The sequence below is a fragment of the Vidua macroura genome, chromosome 3 (assembly GCF_024509145.1).
Source record: "Vidua macroura isolate BioBank_ID:100142 chromosome 3, ASM2450914v1, whole genome shotgun sequence".
Lineage (NCBI taxonomy): Eukaryota > Metazoa > Chordata > Aves > Passeriformes > Viduidae > Vidua > Vidua macroura.
The window spans coordinates 66816239-66831016 of record NC_071573.1 but is presented as its reverse complement, the minus strand read 5'-3'; the positions used below and the strand labels follow the sequence as shown (position 1 = coordinate 66831016).

Below are 14778 nucleotides of genomic sequence, written 5' to 3'. Positions count from 1 at the left end.
AATTTGCACATGAACTACAATTAAGAATGAATTTGTAGGAGAGTCATTTTCCAAAAAGTGATTTTTCTTTTCTGAGGAAAAAATGGCCTTGCTTGTATTTCACCATATCAGTGTTTCAAACAGAAAGGCTTTGTTAGTCACAGTGATCCTGGGAAGGCAGAAAGTTAATGTTTTGACAGTTTTGAAAACAAATTACTTAATCTGTAGGGAGCTGTTATTTTCAGTTCTTGTAACACAACAATAAAAACCTTCTGGAGAAACTTATTTGCTGATTCTTCTCTAAAGAAACTACTGATTTTCTTATAAACAAGTAAAACTTCAGAGAAGTTTTGCTGTACTTCAGAGAAGTATTTGCTGACGTCTCTAAAGGAACTACTGTTTTTCTTGTAAACAAGTAAAGCTTCAATCTTATCTCTACATAGCCTGTTGCTTGGCACAATTTAAGCAGTAAGCCAAATTTTAATAAAAGTGTAAAAGGTTTTGGTAAAACTAAAAAAATAAAAACTTTTTTTTTTTAATTTGTGCTCAGAGGATTCTGTGGTTTTTATATATGCCTAGGGCAATTTGAAAATACACAAATATAAATACACAAAGTACAAATATTTTGTACTTTGGTTTTACCGGGCCTCACAAAATAGGGGAAGGACAGAAGACCTTCCTGAGAAAAGTAATTGTTAGTAATGTGATGAACACTACTTATGAATTATTATGAAATAGTTTCTTTTTTTTCCACAGGGTGGTATCTGTATTTTTTCCTCAGCTTTATCTGTGATCTTCTTCCAGAGAAGAGCCAGTTTTTAGTAATACTGTTATTTAGTCCTCCATATGACCAAACCCACTTACGTTGGGATTGCTAAGCGAAAGAAAGATGTGTCATTGCCTGTGTAAATTTTAAAATCATATTTCAGTTTTCAAAACTGAGTTTTTACTTTCATTAGTTTAGTCTCCATCTCACCACCCATAAGCCACCCCAAAAAAAGGCAGAATGATGCAAAGGCAAGAAGAGGAGGTGATCTTCAGGCTTTTAATGGGAAAAAAAAAAAAAAAAAACCAAAAAACACAATAATAAAACAGATTGGACAGCCAAGAATGGAGATGGCCAAAATCACTAGTCACTAGGAAGCCTTAACCTTTCATTTCAGCACATCAAGTTAAGGGAATAATTTGTTCTTTATCATTTCCCTGCATACAGGCATGGGACTGGCAAGTGCTGATGCGCAGGCAGATCGATTTCACAGCTGCTTCCACAGCACAGAAGTAATTCAGGGATGGCAAAACACACACTAATACCTGAGTGAATTGTGGAAACCTCACAGCAAAGTCGATTGGTCTATACCCAGGAGTTCTGGGTGATACCCTAAGAAGGATGCCCATAGGGTATGAAGTTTTAGCCACAGGAATCTTGTAAGGAATCTTGCTTTCTTCATGGAGAACATGCCTACAGGGAAACTCTACAGCTTATGCCATCCCATCTTGTTATACCTTTACAACTGGAAGAACCCACCTGTGCAGGTCCCTTTGTCCTTGTAAAACGATGCACTTAGCTGCCCTGATTTCCCTTTTGGAAAGGAGTTTGTCTTTCTTAAGTGAGCTCAAAATGCTATCCAGAATCAGACTATGTTTGCAAGTCTGGAACATAACCCAGCTTTTATATTCAGGATCTGAAATGGCATTCTTTTAAATTGCAGAGAGGCGTATCAGTGTGATAGTTGTGGACCATAGAATGGATTTGTTTTACAATAACCCCCATGTTGGTAACCAGCGCTTCACCGTGCTGAACACATGAGCCCATCTGCATGAGGTGCCTGCAAGCAGAGGGAGCCCACCAGGGCTGCCCATGGGCAAGAAGAGGCAGGAGCAGCTACAGGCACGAGCAGCAACATAGTTGTCACACGTTTTTCATACTACTGCACACCTCAAAGAGAAAAAAAAAGACCAGTAACCCTAACAGACAGTCTAACTAGGTCTGCGTGCAAAGGGGTTAAAGGCTGTCTTGAGAAAGGCAGAAGGAGGGGCTGTAGTGGAGCTGTATGCACGTTGTAGTTAAATCCAGCAGGACCTCTGGGCACCTGGAATTGCTTTCTTCCCCTGGGTCTGCCCAGTCAAGTTGATGTGAGCTGTCCTCAGGCTCTTTGGTGAGTCACTGGCAGGTCCTGGCCCCGCTGTGCCACTGCAGGGCATGCAGCCAGAGGAGCAGCGCAGGGTGGTTCCTCAGGGATGGCGAACTGAAGAAAATTAACCTGGGCATAGGTGTGGCTCAGTGTAGGTGAATAGGAGTTGAAGCATAAATTTGCCCTCACCTCAGCTTCTCTCTTAACCTCGTGCTTCCCAACCAAGAGCCCTATCCCATGGCATGTGGTCTAACAGTGTAAACACCAGCCAGGCTGGGGATAGATCCCCAGGTTCAGACCCCTTCCATCTCAGCAGGTATAACCCATAAGAGGACACAGAGCACATGGCACTAAGCAAGCTGTGCAAAGTCTTTCCCAAAAAGTGAGTCTTTGCCAAAGTAAATTACCATCAGTTGTCATTTAAATGAGAATAAGCTTCACTGATTACTTTTTGCATAATCATTCAGAATGAAACCAGATGTTCCTCAGGCCATGTTTTAAAGCTGCAGTGCACATTTAGAGGCAGGCAAGAAAATTCTCACAAGAAAAAGGATATTGAGTCTTGTTAGTGAATTGGTTTATCTGAAAAAAACTTATCTTTTATTGGTGACAAAAATATATTTCTGAATCAGAAACCATTTCCCAGCTGTTAGACAAAGCTATATGGAAATTGCCATCCCAGCAATGTTAATATTGCCCCAGCATGAGTCAAGCTTTCGTTTGTTTTTAAAAAGGAACAGTAACTTCCCCTCAGGAAGACTGCTCTGAATCACAGTTAGGTTTGGGCAAGTGTTTTAACAGAATGATTTTCTGGGGTTAGTTATTTCAATTTTAATTGCTTGGAACCTTTACATTTCTTGACATGGCACATTTTCAGTCTACAGCCAGGAATCTGGTTTTCAGTGTTACATGAGGCTTCAGAAGGAAGCAAATCACTCTATCTAAATCATCAGATCTTTTTCGTTATCCAGTCTGTTTGAAATTGTCAGGACATCTCCTTTTCCTCCTAGCTTAAAAGAGCTAAAGCATCCCCGCCTATGTATGTTTCTTCCTGCTGGAAGAATATTTATAGCATTTCTGACCTTTGAGTGAACTTTTAAGAATCAATAACAGCAAAGTGGAAAGCAGGTCAGCAGCAGTTTTCCTCTTGACTGAGTGTAGCCAGTGTTCAGCTTGGAATATCTAATATAGGAACTAGCATAATCACATTTAAGCTGCATTTTTGCAGGAAATTTACAGATGTCTTCAGCACTGTCATGTAGCTACCATCTGAAGGATACAAGACCAGAGCCAATGGTGTCATTGATGGGTTTTTAAGTTGCTGTGTATTAATCTTTTACATGGCAGAACTTCTACAAAAAGCCTTGAAAGGTGGTGCTGAAGAATAATTTTCTTAGCTGTGTTTTGCCACTGGACAAATGTAAGCTAATTAGAAACTGTTCTCGTTAATGACTTATCACAACTGAAACACCATCCATTTCCTTCCACTTCAGATTACAGTAATAAAATTGACAGAGTCACCCCTCGATGTGTGAGCACAAGCAGCCATATGAGATGGTTCAAGACAAGTTTTGTCCATTCAGTGTTGTTATCCCTATGACCCTACAACTCAAATAATTTAAAGGACCTTTCCTAATTCCTCAAATTTATGAAGTTTCTTCCAAAATGGAAGTGTTCCCATAATGAACTAGACATCTCAGTGCTGTTTGCTGCCTCCTTCTAAAGGGGAAATTAATTTCCCTTTATTTCATTGCCTAAAAGCCAAGTTTTTCACTTAATTAAATCCTTTCCTTCTCCCGAGCTGCCACCCCAGAAAATTCTTGTTGCACCATCTTTTGCCTACCACAGGTTCCTAGCCAACTAGTTCAGATTGTAACTGTGCTTTAGAAGCCTAAATTCCAAATGCATTGAGTTAAGTGGGATGAATCCCATTGCTAGGGGTGACAGTAATGGCTCTCACAGAGTGAGAAGTCTTCTACCTTGTAATTAGAGTGAATTGTTGCAGCCAGGACTTCCCCTCAGGCCATTCCATAAAGGTAGCAAGCAGGGTTTTGCTCTTTGCTGGAGCCTCCTGAAACTGCTGTAATACACAGGGCTTCTGTTTGCAAACACAATGTCATTATTTTGAAAATACCTCATAAAAGCTCACTTTTTCTCCAGTATTTTCCTGATTGACTGAATGAAGAGAAAATGACAGTTATAAAAATCTTTTAAAATTTCAAAAAGCTTTATAGCATCTCAAAAGAGTTGTTTTCATCCATTTCTTTTTTTATGTCCATGTCATTTGAAGATTGTGTCTACTTGTTCAGCCAACCATCTAAATATGTCTAAAAATACAAGATATATAAATTTACTGTTATGACAACTTCTGTTTGCTCAGAAGTTGTTTGATCAAAGGTTTTAATAGTCAGGAAATAAGGATTTTTTTTAGTGGATGCTATCATATTTATTATTATTGCATTTAGTGTTACATTCCTGAAGAAGAACAAAGGAAAACATTTCCACACAAGTTCTACATGAATTATTAATGTCAACTTTGAATTTCCTTGTTTTTTCCTAGTTTACAAAACAGCCAAACAGCCTTAATATAGAATCATTTTGTCTCCATTTCTTCAAATTTGTAGACTCACATTATTAAAGAATGGTGTCATTCCTCTCTCCACATACCCATTTCCCTCTTTTTGCTTCTTTTATAATTTCTTTCAAAGATCAATGCATTGCGCCATGTACATCTTCAGTTCTCTTAAACATAAAGCTGTCTTAGCATTTCACTGTTCTCCAAAATTTGCATTTCAGCTTTCAGCAGTCTCTAACCAAGTAGAAGTTGCTCTTGTCCTCTTATTCCTAAAACATTTTAAGTACTTTGAAAAATTCTATAAAGCAAGAGAAAAACTGAAGTTCTGTTGTTACACCTAAGTCAGATCTAAGTACTGTATTGGTTTCTAACTCTTCTGTCTCTAGCATAAAGTTTGAGACTAAATAACAAAATCAACCTTTTGTTTCACCAGTTCAATAGACAAAGGACATTCATATTAATATTTCTGATGAAATTGTAGTTTATCGGTTCATTGAGACTACTATTTTGGCTCCAGCAAGAAGCTAAAGTTCATCTGGCAGTAGCACATGGATTTGAAAAAGCAACAAGGCTCGTGGATGCTGGGACAGATCCATGCATTGGAACCAGCCAGAGACAAAGCCTATGGCAGAGCTGGGTGATGACCAGGGAGTTTCAGTTTCTACTGAATTTTCTAATTTGCTGACACTGCCAGAGTAGGTACATGTCAGTTAGGATAATGCCACCATCAGCAACATTGGGGTAGTTGTCCACTCATCATTCGTCCACTCATCATTTCTTTTAAACTGTATAACTGGAGCTGGTCATTGTTTGTGCTGATCTAAGGCTGGTGAATGCCCTTAAGAGCTACTTCAGTCTGTTTTGTTGGGTTTATGTCAGTGCTTAAAAACTGTAGGTCATTTTTATGCATGCCAAGGTACATGCTGTCTTTTACAGTCTGTTTTATCTCATGGTTTCACCTTCATTTGTGGCAGCTCCATCAGTCTGGTCTGTGTGGCCTCCTGCCTTCACTGCTGCAGTGTTTGGGTGGCAAAGTCCATGAATTTAAGTCCTTAGGTCTTCTTCTGTAGCCAGTGCACACAAGATTCAGCTGTGCCTTTTCTTGCAAATGTCTGCCTACCCCCAGCTACCAAACACCTTGACTGAATCCACGGTCAGCACCAGAACTTGAGCCAGACACTGGAGCTGGATTAATGTCAAAATAGACCAGCTGTACACGGGCAGCTTCTCACACACCTCACAATTACAGGAGGATGGGCTGGTCTCACTAACAGCATGCAATTTGTCTTGATGATTTCAGAAAATGATGAGGAGCAGGAGGCTCTGCTGTCACTGGACAAGCCTGGTTGGTATTCCCAAGGTAATGCTATCCAGCTTTATGATCTACTGAAGAAGATGACTGGCAAGTTGGATCCTAAGGTATGTTACAAGTGAGAGTCAATCTTTCTGAAAATACCCTGTTTCGGTCAAGAATTCACCAGACAATTCATTAAACTTATTGATCACAAACTTTTGTTCTGGTTACGCTTACTGCTGTCTAACAGCTTGTAGCTCAGAACTGGAAGTAGCATATTTGTCTTCTTATTGGTAGAATATGTAAACTTTCTAGATGTAAATTTTCTGTATGCAGGGTAAACATTTTAGTAGCTTTGGGAAGAATCAGGTTGTAATCAGGTAATGTCCCGGAAGAAATAGATCATATAGATTAAAAGACGGCATCAGTAAAAACTAGGAGTATGTTAAGTACAGGTCTGGATAGGTGAAAATGCCACTAATGATGGTGTAACAGCATTTTTCGTAATGAATACATTCCTCCCTGGACACAGAACAGTTTTGAGTCACCAAGAAGAATGTTCTGTCTTGTTTCCAGTTAGTCTAAAACTTGTTCCAGTTTAGTGTATTTTTTTGGTAGTCTTTCTACTGCTTCCCGTCAGGCTATTTCTGTCAGCCAAAAAACTCACACTTCCTTTTGCTGGTCCCAGTTAGGCATCCCTTTCCAATGCCCCTGGAGGGTGAGAGCAAGGAGGGTGTGTGGGGTCAGCCTTCCCCTTATGGAGCTGGTTGAAGATAAAACCCCAAACTTGACATTAATAGGATCTCTGCATGTCTTGACCAAGTATAAACATGGAGGAATTTTTGTTAGGTCATTTTAAGGCTCTTTTTCTCTCTCTGTGAAATTGTTTGTGTTTTCCTCATACACAATCAACTTCTAATTTGCTTCTTCCTTCACAGGTTGTTTATTTTGGTGACAGTATGCATTCAGATATTTTCCCAGCTCACCACTATAGCAACTGGGAAACTGTCTTCATCTTAGAGGAGCTTCTAGGGGACAAAGGTATAGTGCCTGCAAAGGCTGAATCTGAGCCCTTGGAGAAGAAAGGAAAATATGAGGTAAGGGTTCCTGCAGATGCTTCCTGGAATAGAATAAAGTAAATTACAAGAAAGCATCATGTCACCTGCATTAAGAATGAACCTGCTTGTCTTACCAGGGTGCTGGCAGCATCAGCATCCCCCACAGATGTGTCCTCCTTGTCTTACCAGAAGGATGCTGTTCTGTCCCAGCTCAGCAATGCATGAGTGACACAGCACCTGTACCTGAAGCTAAACCATGGATCTCAGAAAAGGAGCTGTATGTGCTCTCCCTTAGCAAGAACCTTTTTAGTAACAAGATCCCCCCATGCCACAAGGAGAAATGTCATGCCCACTTATTGCAAGTCCAGGGCCTGAATTCTGCTGAGTTCATGACGTTTCCCTGTGTGTTGTGGCCAACTGTAGACATGGAGGAATTTTTCTTACATTGTTTTGAAGGTTGCTTTCTCTCTGTGTGAGATGTGGTTTGCTTGTGCTTTCCTTATATACAAAGAACTTTTAATTTGCTGCTTCCCTCACAAGTTGTTATTTTGGTGACAGCTGTGCTCAGATAAGAGGGATGCCTTCAAAATCTGGCCCAGTGCAGACTTACTGATAGTTACCTCAGAGAAATAATATGATTTTCAGGTTGATCGCAGTTGGGAAGTGGGGCCTTAGCACTGCTGTCACCCTTTATATCTCCCACAGAAGGTGGGAAGTTACTATGGTTTATCCTTTCCTCTGCTGCCAAAGAGCAAAGTAGATAGGAAACAGCACTGAGATGGGTGATGAGGCAGCACTGTACTTCCAGCATGTCCCATGTAGGTAGGAGCTACAGCGAGGCTTCACTTTCCATTTGGAGTCTCTTCATTTCATATGCTACTGAAATAAATAGGTCCTTTTCTTATAATTGCAGAGAAATACAGATGTTTTTCACACTTTTCTTTGTAATACACTAAACTTTTTCTTTTAAAATAATTACTCTTTGTGATTAAAAGGTAACTTACCAATAGAAAAGATCTGGGGGGTGTGTTTATACTTGGTATGTTCTTAATCCAAGTGTTATAAAAGCTCCTGGTTTTAATGGAGAAAAGGATCTCTTCAATGGGACTAAAACAAAATAGATGTGATCTCTGTATCTTATTTTTTTAATAGACATAGCTCATATTTTCCCCCACTACCCTGATTTCTAAACCATAGTCAGACAAGGACATTTCAGTCACTGAAATAAGGAAATGTAATCATTAATGTTTAGGCTTTTTCCTGGGTTGTAACTAAACAAAAATGAAGTAAAAAAAATTCAATATCCTATCAAGAGAATGAGTTTCTCAGTAGGAAGGGGAGGTGGGGGAGGAAGAGCTAGTAGCACATACAGGTTAATACAATTTGATTTAAATAATTAATGCTTTAAAAATAACTCAAATCTTCCATAAATTTGTTCATTCTCTGACTGCTGATTCTGCTGCATTGCTGCATAAAACTTCAAGTTCGGGGGATTTGTTCAACATGGTTTCTCAAGTATGTTTAATATATGCTTTTGAAGCACACATTTTTAAACAGAGAGACAGAAAGTGGTTCTTTTCCTGGAAGTACAAAGAGTAATGGATTGATTTGTTTCTGAGCCCACGATGATGATTTGGTTTTCCCTTGTTGTACAACACCTCTGCTCGACTGCTCACAAGGTCCATCTTCTCTATCACAGCAGTTGTCAAGCAGCAAATTGAGACTTTTAGATAGGTGCTTGACATTTCACTGACACTGTAGCATTCTTGACAAGAGATTGTATCTCAAGGAGACACCACCCCTACCACACACAACCCCTGTTCGGTTTACATCCGCTACCAGTGACAGCGAGCAAGCAAGGGAGAAATGAATTGCGTTGATTAAAGGAACCTGAACCAGGGGGGCCGTGGCAGGTCAGTGGTGTTATTTCATTACCATGCTGCTCACTGGAGTCTGAACAACAGGTCACATCCATATCTCTGCAGTTGACTGGGCACCACTAACTTAACAGGACTGGTTCAAAGGGACTCCCTTTACAAACCTGTGAGAGTTTTATTTTCATTCCCCCAAGCAACTTCTCCCATTAACCCTTTGGTTAAGAAGGGAGAAAAGACAATTCAAAGGATTGTACAAAGTCAGGTGTTTCTGGAAAATTTGTCACAGATTAGATTTCATCTGGTTAATCAGCCTTAGCATTTATTGACAATAAAATACAGTACTACTGCAGATATTCCTGCCATGTGCTGTGTGCAGAGAGGGACTGAAAATTTAATACATGATGCAACTCTCAATGCTATCACTCTTTACAGAATACTATTAAAATAAGAAAGTATTACTTTAATTGGCAATTGCATCTTTCAGAAAGAAATTTTAAAAATCTGGTTTTAGTTGTTTGACTGGTGTTTCATCACTAACAGTGAGAGGGGAAGAAAACAACCTTCTCACACACCAAGTGGCAGACTTATAATTTCCATTTTCATTTGCAGTTTTTGTCTTTTTCCTTTAATTAAATGCATGATATAAGCCAGATACACATAACTGTGAAATTATGGTACCAACTGCAGTTCTTTTAAGTATGTGAGTCATAACCAAATAAGCAAGAGAATAGCAAACTAAAAACTATTTGTGCAGTTACTTGGCTCCTAAGTAAATTGCAGCATGCAGGGTGAATAAAAATACAAGGCATTGTGTTGAAACAAGATTTCCCTCCCTCCCAGAACTGGGGGTTTGTTTGTTTGGCTGGAGGCTTTGGTTCTGTTCTTTAAATGTGTGATCAGTTCCATCAATGAAAACACAAAAGGAAAGCTGGAATTTGTCCCAGGATTTCGAGGAAAATTATTACAGAGAAGCTGTCAGTGTGCAAAAACCTTGGGCTATATGAATGAATGGAGCAGAAATCAAAGAATTAATTTGTGGATATAGATGATAATTTTGTAGTTAGAAGGGAAAACTTAATTTTTACAATATTGCCTAGTGACTGGTTTATTGTAGAAGTCAGGGCTGATATCCCCCTGAATTTCCATTAACTCCCTTGGTGTGACCATAGACAAGCTATTTATTTTATGCCTTTTGGCTCTGTTTGTCTCTTTATCTTTGGCACAAATCTAACAGTACTTCCAGGAACAACTTGATGTGCTGTTGTGAAGCCTGGTGAGTTAAAGCAATATTCCTAGGGCAATACCCTGAAGTGCAGCACATTTGATTTTAAATTTGCTTATAGTGATCCCTGTTGTAGTTTAGGTACAATATTCATGTGTGAAATGTTTTATATTTGCATGATGTGTAGGAGGGCACATTCTGTGCAACAGAATTCCGACCAGTGGCTGGCTTGTCCATACCCAGCATGAGTGTGGGATTCAGGGACATCCCGTTGTTGTGGTTAGCACAGCTGTGCTGACAGAAACATCTCAAATACTGTTATACCAAAAAACCTGTATTTTGAGCATTGATTTTTTTTTTTTTTTCTGGCATCAAGAGTTAGTGGTGTGTTACTACCTTGGGAAAAAGCATACAGTCATCACTCATATTGGATGTAGTAGAATATTCCTCATGCTCTGTGCTTGCTATGGCATAAATGGCAAATCTGCATCTAAATAAAGCCCTTAAAGCTTTTTCTTCCATTCCTGTCTCCTTTATATCTTTCTTTCTTTCATCCCTTTACCAAATGTAGAAAAACTTCAGAGCTTGGCTCCCTGCTAATTAGTATTTTAAAAAGGTCATTTGTAAGCTGACAAATCAGTGTCACCCAAGGGTCCTATTAACAGATTCTGTCTATTCTGTTAACAGGCCCTATTTGTCTCAAGTTAGCAAAGCAAAATTGGTAGCAAGTACTCCAGGTGTTTCGACTTTGTGAAAGGCCCTGGAACTTGAGGATTTCTGGTAGCATCCCTATTTCCCTGAAGTGTAGATGTTTTCTTCGAGGCTTTGTACCCTCAACTGACACAATCAACATCTGACCTGCTGCTGTCTGACCAATATGCCTGAGAGCAAACACATATGCCTGGGGTATTTGCATGAGAAAGAGGGATTGCCCAGCACTTTCCAGGATCTACTGTCCTGCTGTGAGAGCAAATTCTATGTCTGGGGACTGCAGGAGTGGCTGATGCATCTTCCAGAGTTCATTAGCCCTGCTGCTGGGCATGTGCCTCCAGGCATGTGACTAGCCACAGTAAGAGGAGACTTTGGCCTCATTTTTTCACAGATGTACAGATTCATGGTGTGTGGTCTGTCCTTCATTGCAGGCTATGAGGTGTGCTGCAGGTGAGATAAGGACATCTTCAGGGCATCAGTTAGGGATGGAAGGGGGAGCAGTGTCTGATATTTCCTAGGGATGCAGTCAAAGTTTCTGCTCTTTCCAGATTTTAAATGGAGATTTAGCCTACCACACCTGCCCTGTCAGGTGTAGATAAACCAGTAGCAAAATGATGGGAGCTTCGCACCGGGTGACTTGATGACAAGTCTCATATCTAAGTGGGTTTGATTTCACAGAGGGCTTGAGCTGTAAATCCAAAATTTAACTACCTCCTCCTTAATAAGGAAGAAAATCCCACTCTAGAATCAAACATCTGTAAAAATCAGTTCATTTCCTCAGGTTACATTTTTAATTGTCTACTGAACTAACCATCAACTTCAGAAAGCAGAGCACTCACATCTTTCCTCTTGTCAATAAACAGGACCATGTCTTTTTTACAAATGCTTATGTGGGCCAGTACTGGGGTTGTTGTTTTGATTAATCACCTGAGCAGCTGTAACAGCCTTAAGAATTTTCTGCATGTGTCATCCAACTGGCAAACAGATTTTAATTCATCAGAGCATCTAAACTTAATTATAACTGATGTAAAGTCCTGGGATTGGCATGGAAAGATAAGATTTAGTGGAGGAAAAAAGAAAGTAACATTCTGTCCCTTTGTGTAAGGCATTAAAAAAAAAAAAAAAAAAAAAGCCCAGGACTTCAGTTAAATGCTTATTTTGAGACAAAAGAGAAGGGTTTTTTTTCTGTTTATTTACATCAGAAGACAGAAATTAGTATCTACATTTGTTGAAATCAGTACTTACCCCCCCCCCCCCATCTATACTCAGAGGAAAAACTGTAGCACAGACTCATGGAAGAGTGGCTCTGTGTTTACTGGTATGGTCTGTTCAGCTGCCTCAACAACTTCCTGATCAAAAGACACAGGCCTCTGTCATAAACACAAATGATTCCAGCAGATTCTCAAAACTGTTGAGAGGTTAAATGGAGAATAAAATACAAAAGTTCACAAACCTGGAGGCACAAACTGTGGTATCTGTTCTGTGCTCTGCAGGTCTGAGAAGTTACTTTGCACACAAATGACTTTAACAGATTTTCTATAGTGTAGTTTTGTTTCCCAGTTTTTCATCTTTCTGTGCTGGCATTTTTTTCTGATTGCTCATGGCAGTGTATAGCAGGTCGCAAGATGAATTTGCAAAAAGTCAATTTTCCCAATGCTGCTTTAATGCTTTCTTTAAAACATAATTAGTCTAGATGTTGTTGTCTGAAAAGATACATTAAAAAAATTCGTATTCCACAACTTTCTAGGCAAATGTCTCTCCATGGATTCTGTGTCTCTGTTTTTACTCATTCCTCAGCTCAGACACAGATAACACAGGTGGCATGATGCACTCTTTGCAGTTACTCCACCCAGCATGAGGAAGCTCCTTTTCCCCCAGGAGGAGATCCCAGCTGTAACACAGCCTCTCCAGCAGAGAAGGACAGCAAGCAATTCACACTATCAAAAACAGAAAAACAGGGAAAATAGAAGGGGTTTTTTTAAACGATTTAAAAAATATTTACAGTTAACTTTTTATGTCCTAGGGAATCCATAAGTTGTATAAACAGGAACTTGGGGACTTATAGGAAGAAGATTGTTATTGTATTGTTATTGTCTTTATATTTTAAAGCCATGTTGCTCCTGAGATACAATATAGGCTTCCCAGACAATCAGAAAAATGCTAGAGTTCCCTAAACTAATGCTTGTGGATAAACAATTTTTTTTTAAGCTTACATACTTATTTATTTTTCTTTCAGGTAGATCAGCTCAAAGTTCCTTACTTTGTATCTAAACAGTGGGGCTCTTTCTTCGTGGACAGATTGCCAGGCCTGGAAAATGCAGAGGAGACTTTAGTTCACACATGGTCCTGTAAATGTATTAGCACTTACAGCACTATTGCAATCCCTAGTCTGGAAGCAATAGCAGGTAAGGAAGATATGTGGGGCTGTTTTCTAATAAACATTCAGTGTTCATAGTAAGTTTGTAGTTCTGTAGAGCTGGTTTTGAGATTACATGTATCTACAATACATTCAAAATACTCTGTTCATATGATGCAACACTTAGCACTAGTGGCCATTGATTACTTTGATGTTTGTGCTTTTAATTGTTGTCTGATACACCAGGGGTTTTGTTTGTGCTTGCAAATGTGAGGTGTTTAATTGATGTGCTGTTAGAGATGGGATGCAGCATTTACCAGACTGTAGATTAGTTCCTGAACTTGGTCCCTACTTCCCCTCTGTGATTTGCTGTTTCTACTTTCAGTGGTGAGATACATTCGAAACAAACAACATGCAAAGTTACTTGGGAGTGTTATACTTGCAAAAATGTTTCTCACTGATTGGCTTGTTACACTTCCCCTATCAGCTCGCTGTAACTTTGCAGCTGCAGTACATTTCAATGTTTATAAAGTGGTGATGAGGACCCCCATGTGCTCCATCTACCATTTTGCAGTTCTGAACTTTGTCGATACACATACCTAAAGGAATAAACTAATTATTAAATGAATGAAGAACACAGAAAGCATTTTGTTTGCTAACCCCTCCATTCAGCATCTGTTGCCTGCTTTGTGCATAAGATCAAGGAGTAAAAGCTTTGTTGCAAGAGAGCATTTCAGCTTGCCCAGCAGTGATTTCTACAGAAGGTCTGTGGCAGACCTTTTCTTTGCAACCACTTTTACACGTGCACTTACATTGCATGGATATCTCAAAACAGAACAATCATAGACTGCCACAATTTATTTATGCCTGTGATATTTGCCATTTTGCAATCTATTTCAGCCTAAAGACACAAAGCCCAAACATACCAAGGGAAAATGCCAACAGAGAGATAATTTCTGTAAAACTCCTATCTAATGCCTTTTCCAGGGTCATGCTGTGGCATGCTTTGGAAGTGTTGACCAAGAGAAAATGGTCAGCCACAATCTGAAACTTGCCTCCCAGCCAGCTCCCCACTAACCACAGCTCAGTTTAAAGGACAAGCAAGGCCTCTCAACCTCAAATGTATGACAAGCTTTCCAGCTACAGATGAAAGGGTGCAAACCCATAAGGCATATCTGGGCAGTTAGTGAGTAGGATAGCTGCCTGCCATCAGCTGTGGAGCTCTTGCAAAGCCTGTTTCTCCACGAGGAGGGACGCCGTGTGCTGTCCCTCACTGCATTGAACCAGTGCTGGGACAGGGGGTCATGTCTGTAAAAGCTAAAGGACAGGGGAGAAATAATGTTTTAAACTTGCAGCTGTGCATCAGACAGCAGACTCAAATTTGAAGGTAGGAGAACATCTCTGCTTTCTTACAGAGAGCTGTATTTCTTGTTTGTGTGGAAGAGCAGATGTTCATTATTATGGATGTTAAGGAATTCCTGACTCCTCTTGAATACCTTGTCTGACTCCTGTCAAAGCAAGCTGTGAGAACTCCTGCTCTGCCAAGCCCTGAAGTTTTTGGCTGCAGTTGTAAG

The 14778-nt window shown here is 39.7% G+C and overlaps 1 protein-coding gene across 1 annotated transcript in view; it reads left to right on the top strand.

Moving 5' to 3' along the window:
* The window catches only part of NT5DC1 (5'-nucleotidase domain containing 1), a 126221-nt gene that overhangs the window by 101868 nt on the left and 9575 nt on the right, over positions 1 to 14778 (top strand). The window contains exons 9-11 of the mRNA XM_053974126.1: positions 5987 to 6105; positions 6919 to 7077; positions 13085 to 13253. Of these exons, the coding sequence (XP_053830101.1) occupies positions 5987 to 6105; positions 6919 to 7077; positions 13085 to 13253 (447 nt within the window). The remainder of the gene's footprint in view (positions 1 to 5986; positions 6106 to 6918; positions 7078 to 13084; positions 13254 to 14778) is intronic.